We start from the raw sequence: 15246 nt of genomic DNA on the forward strand, positions 1-15246 counted from the left end.
GACATGATCTTATTGCTATAGAAATTTTGGGGCACCTGATCAAAATACCGCGACAATTGGTTTTGGCAGTCCTCTCGTGATGTTAACCTGACACTGCCTAAAGAATTCTGAAGAGACCGAATCAGATGGAAATCTGAAGGTGGAAGGTCAGGACTATACGGTGGATGCATTAACACCTCCGAGCCAAGCTCTTAATTTTTGCTGAGTGGCTAAAGATGTGTGAGGTCTAGCGTTATCATGATGAAAAACCACACCCTTTCTATTGATTAATTCCGGTCGCTTTCTCTCAACTTCTTGCTTTAATCTCATCAGTTGTTCGCAGTAGAGTTCAGAATCGATGGTCCTGCCTGGTGGTAACAGCTCATAATGAATAATGCCCTTCCAATCCCACACACACACACACACAGCATCACCTTGTTGCGAGTTAACCCGGGTTTCGCCACAGTCTGTGAAGCCTGACCACCTTTGAGGTTTTTTTCAGTGAGCTCATGAGGTACCCAAATATCGAGCTTTTTTGTGTACCCAGTTTTTTTCAAATGTGCCAAAATTGTTTTGTGCTCAATTCCCAGTTCTTCAGCTACATCGTAACTACCGATATGCCGATCTTGCTCCACTTTTTCATAAATGGCATCCATTTTATCCGTAATAGGGCGACCAGAGCGACGTGCATCTTTGACATAAAAATTTCCGGATTGAAAACGCTTAACCCAAATTTGTGCTACTCTCACAGACACTGCACTAGGTCCATAAACATCACAAAGTTTTTTCGCGGCTTGCGTTGCATTTTTAAATTTTTTGTAGGTACGAAAAATAAATGAAAATCACACATTTTCTAAAATTGAATTTGGAATTATCTTCTTTAAAATTTAAACTTTTAATGACACCAAAACCATCCATATACAAATAGTACCTATAGCCAAAGAGATTTTATTACAATTTCATACATACATAATGCGAAAAGACTTTTTCCCCAATTGTTAAATAGAAAAAAAAAAGAATTTCATATTTTCAGTACAAATCGGCAATTTCTTAATTTAACCTCTAATTTAAAATCAGTCTAAAAATGACATTAGCTGTCATAGACTTAGGTAAGGAACGTCACTTGGATTATTTAAAGCGGGGTTATAACAAAAAATGTTACCCGGTGAAGCCGGAGTAATTGATAAGGACACATTTGTGCAATTTATATAAAAACTTCTAACTTCTACGGATTATTTCAAAATCGAAAATATAGACGGTTCAAATTTATTGTCTTCTCATCGAAAACGAAGTATTCACTCCGGCAATTCTTTTTACTGGTGGTAGGACCTCTTGTGAGTCCGCGCAGTTGGGTATCGCCACCCTGCCTATTTCTGCCGTGAAGCAGTAATGCGTTTCGGTTTGAAGGGTGGGGCAGCCGTTGTAACTATACTTGAGACTTTAGAACTTGTATCTCAAGGTGGGTGGCGCATTTACGTCGTAGATGTCTATGGGCTCCAGTAACCATTTAACACCAGGTGGGATGTGACCTCGTCCACCCATCTAAGAAATAAAAATAAAAAAAACAATAGTGAATATAAATTTGAGGTAAGTGTTACAATCAAATCCAAGCTTCGACATTTGTATTAAGTCCACTACACCTTATTACAAATAAATAGGAGTTATTAAATAAAATGCAAACTTTATTATTCATATTATTATAATTTCTAGAAATCTGCAAACACTTTTATTTCGCTTAAATCTAATACAATGCAAAACTGGTCATCGAATCCAACGTTTTAGTCTCTATTTCTATAACGAAAGTTATAAATGACGCTGAATTGTTTTTGTTTGGTACGATACGACACGGATTTACATGCATCTAAGAAATACTTTAATAGCTATCAGTTATAGTAATGTGATCCTACACAACACAGTGTTGCCAAATGAAAAATTATTTGTAACAGTTTGAAAATTAACGTATAAAATACTAGCTGACCCGGCAGACATCGTAGTGCCTCAATTGATAAGTAAAAAACCTATACTTTTGTATAAAATAAACTTAAAACAATCAAAAGGAATCCGTCCGACGGGGGACACATCAAAAGAAAAACAAAATTATTGTTTTTATTTAATTCCGAGCATTTTCATATTTATCTACATTTTAAACCTTCTCTGGACTTCCACAAATAATTCAAGACCAAAATTTGCCAAATCGGTCCAGCCGTTCTCGAGTTTTAGCGAGACTAACGAACAGCAATTCATTTTTATATAAATAGATAAGAAAGTATATAAACGTTCCCTTGGTCTATTGAATCTTTGAAAACAGCTATCCTAGAAAGTACTATAAAGGATTTTAGTAAGAGTCCCTGTCGTATCGTATCGACACATAAAAATGCGTATTTAAGCACCGAGCTGCTTGTACAGAATAGGGACGTAGTCGTCATACTGCGCTTCGTAGAAGTTGCCCGCAATCGGATCCCCTAGGTTGTACTTCTTGGCGAACTCGGCAATTTTGAAATTGGCACGTTTGTCGCTCGAACTGTGGAATTAGTTTGATTATTTGTCGTTATATCATCAGCGCTAAAATGTTGAGACAAATTTTTAGTTATATATTTTGTTTGGTAACGAATTTCAGCTTAATATAATGAAGTCGTCGTGGCCTAAAGGATAAGACGTCCGGTGGATTCGTATGTAGCGATGCACCGGTGTTCGAATCCCGCAGGCGGATACCAATTTTTCTAATGAAATATGTACTTAACAAATGTTCACGATTGACTTCCACGGTGAAGGAATAACATCGTGTAATAAAAATCAACTCGCAAAAAAATTATAATTTGCGTAATTAGGTGGTAGGACCTCTTGTGAGTCCGCGCGGGTAGCTACCACCACCCCGCCGCCTATTTCTGCCGTGAAGCAGTAATGCGTTTCGGTTTGAAGGGTGGGGCAGCCGTTGTAACTATACGGGAGATCTTAGAACTCATATCTCAATGTGGGTGACGCATTTACGTTGTAGTACGTTACGTAGATGTCTATGAGCTCCAGTAAGCACTTAAAACACCAGATGGGCTGTGAGCTCGTCCACCCATCTAAGCAATAAAAAAAAACAATGACTTCTTCTTAATTTCTCACTGATATCTCAAAATGAATTCTAGCCACCTTGAAACGTGAGGTCAAATTACATTGTATCACGTCTAACCCGCCCTTCAAAACTAGTAAATCCGGCAGAAGTCGAATGGTAATTTTTACTCATCAAAAGAATATCTTGCAAATAGAAACTGCAAGCGTATCATTGCTACTTTTGAGGTATACCCATAAGTGTTCACCGTTTACGTTTAAACCATATAAAATACACTCTTTAAAATAACCAAACAAGTCTAAAAATGTTTTGACTATTTCCATGCCTCACTTTCTAGGTTAATTGGCAGAACAGCTCCGCATTACTTATAGCTGCTCATTTTGGAATAGCCTCTTAGGCCACCAGCTTATAGGGAATAAAAAGTAGGTGAGGTTGTATTGAAAGCAAAGTTAATGTGCTTGTTTACAAATACTAGTGGTAGGACCTCTTGTGAGTCCACACGGCTAGGTAGCACTACCCTGCCTATTTCTGCCGTGAGGCAGTAATGCGTTTCGGTTTGAAGGGTGGGGCAGCCGTTGTAACTATACTGAGACCTTAGAACTTATATCTCAAGGTGGGTGGCGCATTTACGTCGTAGATGTCTATGGGCTCCAGTAACCACTTAACACCAGGGCTGTGAGCTCGTCCACCAAACTAAGCAATAAAAAAAAGTTTAAAACTTACGTGTTAGTGAGTCTCGGCTCGTCGAATGTGAGCTTCGATGGTTGTTTGTACAAGAGGAACACGTATCTGTGCAGGCCTGTCTTTTCCGGAGGTCCAGAGCCCACGTACTGGGACAAAGTTTCGCCGGAGTTTACCTCGTTGCCCTGGATGTTGCCAACCAGCCAGTGGTGCCATTCGCGAAATGTGGGTTCTTTACGGGACGGCGCATCAGGGTCTGTTCAGGGAGACGATTTTTGTCTCAACTATTCCTCTTTATTTACGAATGAACTGGCGATGCCAATAGATGTGAATGTATATTCATTTGAATTGTAGTCTCAATTTGATACAAGATTAGTGCTTATCGATGATCTTATGTGAAAATTATAGGAGAAGTGATCTCTTGTGAGACAGTAGTAGTAAACATCTTGTAATTAAACACCGATTGCTAAGATTAGGATTATTTGACCAAAGGGTTTTAGTTGCGAACAATATAAGCACTTAAGTTGCTTACCGGTCATGGCCAGAGTGTAGTACTGTCCTGGCTCCGCGTCCCATTTCACTGAAGGCTCGTCTTTCACCTGAGTTGGAGTCAGCTCATTACCTTCTTTAACTTCGACTCCGCTTGGGTATTTCACCTGAAAATGTACGTAGCACTACACCATCCTTCCAGTTCAGTTCACTTTTGCTTCAACCCGAGAGATCCTCATAGTAATGTAGAATTATTTTATTCATATTATTATGTACTATTTGGGAAGGAAATTTACGTGAGCTCTAAGTGTCGAACTGGCTAGATGTTGCGCAGCGCCGGGATGAATGGCAAAGTTTATTGTCGGAGGCCAAGACCCACTTCGGGGTCATAGCGCCAGCGCAGTAGTAGTAGTAGTAGTGAATGATATTTTTTGTTTAGGTCAATAATTGCAAATATAAATATTGGTAAATGAAAGGACAAAAATGTTTATTGACAGACATAATTGGTCCTTATTAATTACTGGTTGAAGGCTCCTTTTAGGCAAATAATACTTGTGTTAGGAGACTCCGCTCTGCCCAAAGTTGTACATAAAATGGAACTTAGCCTAAAAAAGACAAGATTCTTAAGAGTTTCAGGCAGTTGCGTCCCCAGGTCCTTATTTTAATAATTCCATCTTATTATTGAGTGCCATTCAGCTCTTATCTACAGATCAATTTATCCACAATACTATGGCCACAAAGCAGGTTAGGCACTTCGGTTTGGACGGTGGGGCAGCCGTTATACAACATAATTGAGATTTCGACCGTATGACTTCGCAGATTTGGCAGCATACACGTTAAAATGTCTATAACCTCCGGTGGACTGTGAGCTAGTTCATCCACCTATGCAACAAATACAATACAGAACAAGTTTGAACATCTAGCGCGTTTTGAAATCCTGTCGCCAATCCGTACCCGTTTGCTATCTTATAAAATAATCATAAGACTGGTTAATCAATCGGGCTTCGAAATTTACAATCATCATCACTTAGGCACACAAATTATGTGTTCCGAACAATAAATGATGGAACTATGACAGTTAAAATTGTATGTAATTTAAAAAAAGAAACAGCTTATTTTCTCGTGTACACTAACTAGTGTTATTTAACTAGGTACTCGTTATTTTATCATTACCACGAGCAATACCAGCTAATGGTTTAAGGCCGTGTGCACACGTTGGAACCAACATATTAAATTGTCATATGACATTGATAATTTACTTGCAATGATTCGGTATGTCCAGTTACAAGAATACTATGCGATAGATTGTTTTACTAGAATCGGTGACGAGGTTCACGCTTGAGATATTATTCTAATATAATCAATAATAGATCGGACCGCTACATTTATTCTTTGTGACAGATTTTGTGCCCTTAAATTAAGTATTTAACAATTGGTGCGGCTGAAACTCTACCAATGCCGGTCCCAAGCCCGAATGAGAGAAGGGGAGGGTTGAGTTGGAGTTTGACCTTTCCACCTTAAAACGGTCAACGTAGAATGTCTAGCGGCGGTTAATTAGCCGGACCCAAATAAGGTTTCAGCGGCCTCGAAGAACTAAATCTCTTCCAAAAGCACCGCGGGTACCCACCCACCATTTGTATTTTCCCAAGAAACAGCTGATTTAACTTAAAGACAAGAAATTGCGCCCCTGATGAAACATAGGAATTGTCTTGGTTTTTTAAGTTCTGCCGCTAATAACCATAAAAGTGAATCGTAATCGCTTCAAAATCGATTTTCAGCTTGCATCTATACATATATAGACATATGTATATCTGTTCGGAGCAACCTTTTGACCTTCTATCTACTTAGCGAGATTACCCGTTTGGCGGAAAATCCTTTTGTTCGTATTTACCGTCTTTCTCTTTTTTCCTTACCAATTTGCTGGCAGTCTAAGGGGCTATTCCAGCTGAATCCAACTACTCTCTGGTTGGTAGGTAAACTCACGGATTTCAACGTCTTTTTATTTGTTAGTTGTGGTAGTTTATAACCGTTTCCTATTTCTGAGTAGTTAAAAAACACATATTACGAAAGATAAAAAACTTGATACTCTTCTCGACGATACGACAAAAAACGATAAAAAAAACAGTTAAAATTTATTTAGCATTAATACAATTTAGAACTTTTTTTATAGTTCGATTATTTTTATGAGGTAGTTAAGTTATTGGAATTTTTTTAATTTAACGTGTTACTAGTTACGGGTAAACTAAACTGTAAAGTCAAAAATCTATTAGTTCGAAGCGAATAACCTCTTTTTATCTATACATATAAATAAAATTGGAGTGTCTTTTTGTAATATTGAAATAGCCTCTATTTACTACATGCATATATACGGTACATACACCAAAATAACATTTTTTACAATTTTTGTCTGTCTGCTTGTTCCGGCTAATCTCTGGAACGGCTGGACCGATTTTGACGGGACTTTCACTGATACGTAGCTGATGATATAGGGAGTAACTCAAGCTATTTTTTTAGACTAGCTTCGTCCGACTGAACTGAGACTTAGGACTCATGTCTCAAAGTGGGTGACGGCATTTATGTTGATAATGTCTAAGGGTTCCAGATAGGTCATGAGCTTGTTCAGTTATATTTTAGAATACCGAATCTTCAATATTATTTTTTGGTTCTTGACACTCACTACTCTTGTTTGCGCATTATCTGTGACAGTGGAATGTGTAGATCAAACAACAACATTTAACGTAAGCGTATTTCGTAAGATTAAAAAATCAAACTCCTAAAGACATCTTACTCAATTTTAGATCACAAATGAATAATGTTTTAAAAATATGCAATTACACAATAAACGAAAGGTCACGACGATTTTGAGGGCGAGATCTCGTCTACAATGCAAATACAATGCTAATAGATGTAGCTCTTTCGGTCCCACACGAAAGCAACACGAAAAGGAACCCAATGCCTCTAGCGTGATTCATTTTATTGGTGGTAATTCAAAATGTTACTGAATCGCATCACTCGCTTATTGACGGATGTAGCTAGTGTAAGGTTTATTGTAAAATAATTAAAACAAAAATAATAAAATGTATCATGTTAAACTTAAGGATTGTCAAATAGCAACACTGTTAGTGGGAGCAATGGCAGTAGTGGGGACGTGACATAATAAAAAAGGCGGTAGTCTGAAAAAACGACACAGAAATCAGTGTATTCGGTTGTGAGCAGATGTCTAGAGATGGTAAAAGTGGAGTTACAAATAAAGCAATACAGAATTAAGTAAACTACTGCAATCTGTGTATTATTTCCTGACCGTTGGAAGTGGAGTCTTACACTAGTACCGTAATTCTGAGCAGCCGATCCGGCGCTAACCACAAAAACCATGAATCAGTGATATGTGGATCCACGCCGGAATTGGCCGCAGTTGCAAAGAACCCGCACCGACCGGTACTTGACTATGGATCTTTGGAGGTCATCAGCAATCAACAGTCAAATTTACTAATGATTTCCGTATTAAATAACGTTAGGAAAGGCCAGCGCGAACAGTTTTGTTATTTATTGAAACAGTTGGATGATGTTATCCCTTATAGTCAAGTAAATGAAAGGCTTAGAATTGTTATGAATAGACTTTGAGAGTGCGCAAGCATTTAAATATTTTTAAAATAGAAGCAGAGAAACAATATAATACAATAGACTTTAGCGCCTTATCACGAGAAACCCGATGTAATCTTATCGAGCTATAGGTATGCCTATACCGGTGTTCAAATCTTGCAAAAAATATAATTTGCGCGATTACTATACAATTGAGACATGGACCTCAAATCTCAAGGTGGATGACGACATGCACGTTTTGATGATGTGGCCAAAGACTGTGGCTAAAATGGCCATTACGAGAACAAGATAGAAAGATTTCAACCTACATATTTGGAGAAAGTTGAAAAAACATGTAAATGCTTTTATAAAAACTGATTTAGACTTTAATAAAAACACTAAATAGATAAACATGCTTTATTAAGGAGGCCCTATTTTAAAGGTATTTAATGTGTATGTGTTTCGATATCCAGGCGATTGTATACAGCAGAGACGCGAATGTTGCGATGGATGTCTGGAGTAACGAGAATGGATAGAATACGGAATGAATATGTTAGAGCAAGTCTGAAAGTGGCACCTGTGACAGAAAAGTTAAGAAGTGCACGTTTGGGATGGTATGGACATGTCGCCTTTTCGCATTAAAAGTGTACAATTTTTTAAAATATTCGAAATTGAGTTAATATGCGGAAATATTTGGTATCACCAGTATTTTTCTCATAAATACTGTCTCATAAAGAGCGTAGTTTGGTTTTAGTTTTTTTTACTTTACTTATGCTTTGACTACTATTAACAAAATTAACACATAATTTTATCTTACTTTAAAAGACAGACCGTGTAACTGGTAAAAAATAAAAAATAAATGTTGCAAAGATGATTAATGTTGAAAGACGATAAGGGCTAAGGATAATGCAAGAGGGGAGTTTGCAAAGAAATGGTATATGAGAGAGGAGTATGGAAGGAGAAACCAAATGGCGCCGACCCCAGGTGACTGGGAGAAGGGTAGGAGAATGATCCATCCACTTTACAGTAGACGGGCCGTTCGTTCGCTCGTCCGTCTATGCAATAGAAAATGATATATAAAAAAGAATATGTCCATTTCGGTTTCATTAAATCATCAAACGAGATCCGCCCAATCAGAAAGAACAGTTAGCCAAATGAAAAAGAAAAACTGTCAACAATTATGGTGCAACGTATTTTATCGTTGTAACATTGAATTATTAATAGCAGGTACATAAATGCAATCGGTGTCACGAGAAACATTTAGTTCCCGATCTCTCTTTCACTTTTATGCAGCACAGCGCTGTTTTTTAATTATATAGTATCGAATCAATAAGCGAATAGGTCTTTCTGGCTGAGCCCGTGTTCGCAAACTGTCCTGGTGAAAAACTAAAGAGGCCTTCGGACCACCAGTAATCCTTCAATCATAAAAAAAGGACTAGGTGCTCATAAGCATTCGCGCCTTATTCTAGAAATTTCAACCGGTATATTATTATATAGAGTTCACTCACCTGCAATAAAGCGGCCGGCGCTTTTGGTATAACATCAGGCACCACTTGGCTGGCCTCGAAGGACTTCGCTACGGTAGACATCGCTCTGGTCAAGACCCTAAAATTGACCATAGTGGCGACTGTTAACAAAACAATCGCACATCTGATTAACGCACCCATTTCTTGACGTTCACAAACAAGAAAAAATGGATGACGTGAGATCAGACCGAAGATCAGTGAGCGACTGGCTATCCAAATGAATTACTGTTGATGTTTATATGAAGGTAATGGATTGTTCTATAGCAGAGGTGACCAACTTAATTTGAACCCAGATCAACTGTTTACTGACGAAACACTGTACGATCTGCCAAAGACATTTCTTGAAACTTAATGAAACAATGTGGTTCAGTACAGAAATAAGTACCTAGTAAGAGTATATTTTCTTTTATTAAAAAGATTAACATAAAGCTGTAAAATATATAATAAAAGAGAACTATTGTGTGGAAAGAGGATAAATAATGTGACGTAATGGTCATTAACAAATGATACAAAATGAAGATGATGCGTGCAGCAATTGGTGATTACGTTGCGCAGTCTGATCCTATGTATTTATATTTTTTTGTCTTGCCACGATCGACTGAACTAAGGCCTAGGCCGCACTACGGTTAAACCGCAGCGGTTTAAAGCTGAGTTTATGAAATAGGAAAACGAATATAAGCGGCCGCACTTGCGGTTCTTTCCCGCGACTGTTTTTTAAACCGCGAAATGTTACAAAATCGGCGCGTAAAACAAACGTAGAAAAATTTGTAATCCATAGAGCTAGGTGCGCGTGACGCACTATGCGTAGCCGCGGGCGGTTTTTTAAGAATTGTGAAATAAATTTGCGAAATATTTGTATACACGAAGTTGATGTATGGACCGCACATCGAGCAGAATTTTATCGAAGTTGGTTACTGACATCCGATAGTAATTGAAAAGTTACTTTGGGTATTTTCTTAAATTTTGATATTTCTTATGAAAGAAGCTTTTCTCAAATCTACGGCTAGTAAGTGGATAAACCCAACATCTGTGAAATTTTCATTGACGTTATTTTTTTCTATTTCTTAGTATCCGAGCAACAATACAGACCGCTCTTTTGAAATCCATCTTCAAACTGTGAAAATCGTTGGCGAATTCGCGGTTAATAATTGTAGTGTGTGCGTCTTAAGCGGTTTCGCGGTTACAGCGGTTAACCGCTCCCGGGAAAAAACCGTAGTGCGGCCTAGGCCTTGTAGCCACGATCGACCGGTCGATCGCGATCCACCGGTTGGCCACTCCTGTTCTATAAGATACATAGAGACAGTGTGACATTATTTTTTTCTTTTATCGACCCTATCCGGGAGAACGAATTTAACGGCCAGAGTTATGAATTTCACAACCTAAATGGCCACTTTGAGGAGAGCGTATTGGGATTGGCACCGTATCCTGTCACACCAGCAATTAATCGTTTTAACTTTGTGAGTTTCATTTTTATTACACGACTAGCTTTTGCCCGCGACTTCGTCCGCGTGAAATTCGGCCGGAAATTCGCGGCCGCTGATCTTTTTTATTTTTTAAGATTTTATGGCCTGGGGCAAAAATCGTTTATGGTATGCATTTTTTCTCTCTAAAACTTCGTACCAGAAAATAACTACGCGCGGACAGCTAGGTGAGACACGGGCTCAATCTGAGAGAATTTACTAGGTAACAATAGCCCTAGCAAGAGCAGTGCTTCGCAGAATCTACCGCTGGATCGGAACCGCGATTCCACTGAGGAGATCCGACGAGAAACTCAGTCGGCTATGTATGCTAATGCTGCCGCCATTTGTGAAGAAGGCAATAAGGATGTTCCTTTTTTATTGTTTAATAGGGATTAATCTGTTCCATTTCATTATCTCAATTTTTTGTGTGTTCATTTATAAGTTGCTTACAATTACAATTGCTCTTTTCATAATGTTTTCCTCACTTACAATGCCACTATTGTTAATGAATGTTGTGTATAATAACATACCTCTCTATTTATATAAAATCTCTTCAAGTATTGTATCAATAATCTTGACGGAATCATTACTTGACGGATGACGTGCAAATGACTAACTTTTATAATAACCATTCTTCAGTATTAATAACATTATTATTAGAAGCGTACATACCGTACCCATTACTTGAATATTTACTGAGTCACCCATTGATCGTGATACCCAAAACCTTTAGTATGTTTATTATAGAAAACAGGTAGCAATAAATCAGTAAAGAAGACATTGTGATAAAAATTCTAAGATAAGAAATATAAATAATGATTATTTTTATTTACTCTTAATTTTATCAACATACCAATTGCTTTCAAACTTTTATGTGCATCTGCAGTGAAAAAACTCTATCTTATCTATAATAATGATTATATTTTATCTTAAATATTTTTCATTTATCAATTTTTTATTTGTACGTTCTTATGCTATGCTTTGTTTGTTCAGCAAAACATGTTTTATTTGTAATAATTATAATTAAATATTTCACTTGTTGCCTGTAATTTTATGTACCTAATGAGAGAAATCAAGATGCAGGATTTACTTCCAAGACCCATCACACCTGACCGCTTGGGTCATGTCATTAAGAATGCTTTAATATTTGAAACATACCACCAGTTAGATCTACATTGTGTCATGGAATGTGTTTCGTTTGCTCTTGTCAATTATCTATTGCATATGCTGCCTCTTTTTAGAATATTGAACATATTTGGAACCTCTATTTCTATATACAGTCAAACCTGGATAAGCGAGAACTGGATAAGTGAGAAAACTCTATAAGTGAGAGTAATAGCCAGGACCCGTCATTTTAAGCTCCCAAAACCTCTATTAGCGAGAAACAGAAACCTGTGTAAGAGAGAGTCATTTTTCCCTCATTGACCTCCATAAGTGAGAGTGCTACTTATCTATACCTCTATAAGCGACAGTCGAGCTTTATTTATTTATATTATTTAGGAGGAACAAATGACAAAACAAATTACAAATTTAACATCTGCTATTTTATGACTCATTCTTAACTTTCGTGGAACTTCCTACCATTGTTTTTGTATTTTTTTCTCGTCAATATTGAACCTATTCGATTTCGTGGAACTAAATAAAATTGTTATTTTATCGCATTCTTTTCGACTGGACACGTGTGCCTGTGTACCGTCCTGTTTGTCGGCCTTACTCAGTTTATCGTTAATCAATTGCGAAGGAAAGTTCTGTTCTGCATCATGTCAAAACGGAAAATTAAAGTACTGTCATTAAGTGATAAACTTAAAATAGTGAATGCGTTTGAATACGGAAAGTCGCGAAATGAAATTCAGAGGGAGCATTAGCGAGAAACTCGGGTTAGTGAGAAACCTCTATAAGCGAGAATGAGATTGTGCTCCCTTGAACTCTCGCTTATCCAGGTTTGACTGTATCTTCTAACACTTCTTCTACCTTCTGTGTACTTAACATAAATTTGTTTATTTTCGTGTTCGTATTTAAGATATATTATATTATTTTTATGACATGGTGAACAGACCTTAATATATCAAATAGTCGCTAATAAAATTAGCAAAAATTTGTTTAACAGATTTAATTGAAATTTTTTACAATTTTTATTGCACTCGACTGTTTGAGAAATGTTACCGTAAATTAACTCTTAATTACTTTTACCTAGTAACGTTTTTTATTGCTCAATTATGAAGACAAACCACCTTTTGTACATAATAATGCCAGTTTGACAATGTTGTTGAAATTTCATAAGGTTCAATCACACCGATTTGCTTATTTCTACCACAAAACAGTTATAAAAAATTTATTACGTTACTGCTGAATGAAATCAATCATCACCATTAAAATTTTATTGTTTAATATTTTGATCTGTTTTAAAGTCTGAAATTGTTGTGGACTTTGCTTATTTCTACCACAAAACAGTTATAAAAAATTTATTACGTTACTGCTGAATGAAATCAATCATCACCATTAAAATTTTATTGTTTAATATTTTGATCTGTTTTAAAGTCTGAAATTGTTGTGGACTCAAGGGTAAGACAACTGGTGCATTTGTATAGAGAAATGTGCTTGTTTGAACCCCACAGGCTAGTAGTACCAAATTTTCTAATGAAATATGTATTTAACACACATTTTCCACAGTGAAGGAATAATCTTGTGAAATAAAAATGAAATCCACAATAATTACGATTTGTGTAATTACTTGTCATAGTCTTGTGAGCCCAGATGGTTAAGTAATCATCACCCTATGTACATATTTCTGCCAAGAAATAACAATTTGTTTAGTTATATTATTATTATATATATTGCTTTATGTTTTTACTTGGATTTCCTTGTTGATACATTCACATACTACATCGGCTTTACTTTAAATAATTTCTGTGTTAATCTTTTTTGTATACATGTTTATCAGATTTTGTTTGAGTATTTTCAGTAGGTACCTTGATTACTTTCAAGCTTTATTTTTCAGGTCAGCACATCATCTGCTGATCTTGCAATTTATATTCATACTATATAAATTTGGTTCTTCCTTAGTTTTAATTACATAGTAGAAACATTTCTTAGCATTTTTTTCAGTAGTTTTTTCATTATTTACTTGGAATAATCGAACATTACAAATATATAGTTTTTTAGTCAGCTTGGGTTGTAATTAATGTTTATGGAAAAAACAAAAGGACATCATTTAATACACCTTGTGATAGTTAAAACTACTTTTATATATAAATCTCAAGTTTTTTATTAATATTATTTTCAATGTGTTGAATGCAAATTTCCAGGCTTCGTGGTCTAATGGCCATACACGGACAACCTGAAGCTGTTAGGACCGACTGCTTCGAGCTGTGACTGCATAGTGAACTACAGATTTCTACATAAATACATACAAGAACCACTTGAGCAGTTGCAACTGATTCGGGGGTTTGGCAGGATGGTGAAATTTCATCATGTAGTCAAGTAACGGCCAAACATACACTGCTCGAGCTGTCAACTGCTCACGCGCAGTTACCTCCGCCGGCGCTCTTCATTCCACGACGCGCACGTTTTCCGCCCGCTTGCTTCGTTTGTTTATTGAGAAAATTTCTATTTTCTTTTTCTACATCGCCGTTGTCGTCTTATGAGCACAAGCAGCAGTAGTGCTTCTGATTTGAATTAAAATTGAAATTGCCAACTACTCAAGCAGTTAAGTCAACGCAACGAGTAAGTGCAACGAGATTTATCAATGTCAGCTTCAAGCTGTTGACTACGACTGCAAGAGCGGTCCGTGTATATTGATCAATGGCGATCTGCTCGAGTAGCCCGTATATGCCGGCTTTAAGGTGTTATTCTTCGACATTTGAATACTGTTATGTTTTCGAATTTGCTTCATGCGAGATTAAATGGTAAAAGTAGACAGATTTAATTATGTCTAAGATTCGCCTAAGCCGAAGAGAATACTCTTTAAATATTAAGTGTGTTATCTGTGGAAAATACTATATTGTTTAAGTTTCTATTTTGGTATGTAGATATTGATAAAACCGCGTCAAGAAGGATGAGGCAGCATTACCCAGTAAAAAGTTTTAGTTTATCGCGCTGTAGTAGGTAGGTTCCTATCTATTCTTGTCACCTTATGATAAAGAATTGCAAATTTTAAGTATCACTAATTACGTAATTTTGCAAATAAAATAAACTAACAAACATCTAGAATGATCTAGCACCTAAAATATAAATTGATTTTCATTGTAATGTAGTTAAGAAGAACTGTGAGCTTAAAAAATATGACAGACTTACCTAATATACTGAAAAAGCTATTCTTGAAACAAATGAACAACTGTGTTCAAGTTTTTGTTAAAGTAAAGGTAGATGCAGATTTTCAAAACAAAAAGTTTTGACAGGTTATAAAATACCGGACCGTACCGACCACAGGTTTTTTAGTTGGGTTCGTGTATTGGTAGGCAAAGGGAACACAGAG

At 36.6% G+C, this 15246-nt stretch overlaps 1 protein-coding gene across 3 annotated transcripts; it reads right to left on the bottom strand.

The window, feature by feature from the left end:
* Positions 1–1660: 1660 nt before the first annotated feature.
* Positions 1661–15200, bottom strand: LOC100101169 (phosphatidylethanolamine binding protein). 3 transcript variants are annotated; one of them, NM_001099797.1, is given in 5 exon segments: positions 2194–2500; positions 3761–3974; positions 4251–4374; positions 9295–9413; positions 15066–15200. In NM_001099797.1, coding segments are annotated over 4 exon segments (588 nt in total). In that variant the 5' UTR covers positions 9406–9413; positions 15066–15200; the 3' UTR covers positions 2194–2361.
* Between the last annotated feature and the right edge of the window lie 46 nt (positions 15201–15246).

Source organism: Bombyx mori, chromosome 16 (genome assembly GCF_030269925.1).
Source record: "Bombyx mori chromosome 16, ASM3026992v2".
Taxonomy (NCBI): Eukaryota; Metazoa; Arthropoda; class Insecta; order Lepidoptera; family Bombycidae; genus Bombyx; species Bombyx mori.

Bases quoted from the DNA above. Each gene is read 5' to 3' on its own strand.
- LOC100101169 (XM_012696400.3), bottom strand. From the start codon at position 9,453: ATGGGTGCGTTAATCAGATGTGCGATTGTTTTGTTAACAGTCGCCACT. The intron at 4,375-9,294 runs GTGAGTGAACTC...GTACATTTTCAG, and splicing joins CGCCGGCCGCTTTATTGCAG to GTGAAATACCCAAGCGGAGT. The intron at 3,975-4,250 runs GTAAGCAACTTA...CTCCCTGAACAG, and splicing joins CTACACTCTGGCCATGACCG to ACCCTGATGCGCCGTCCCGT.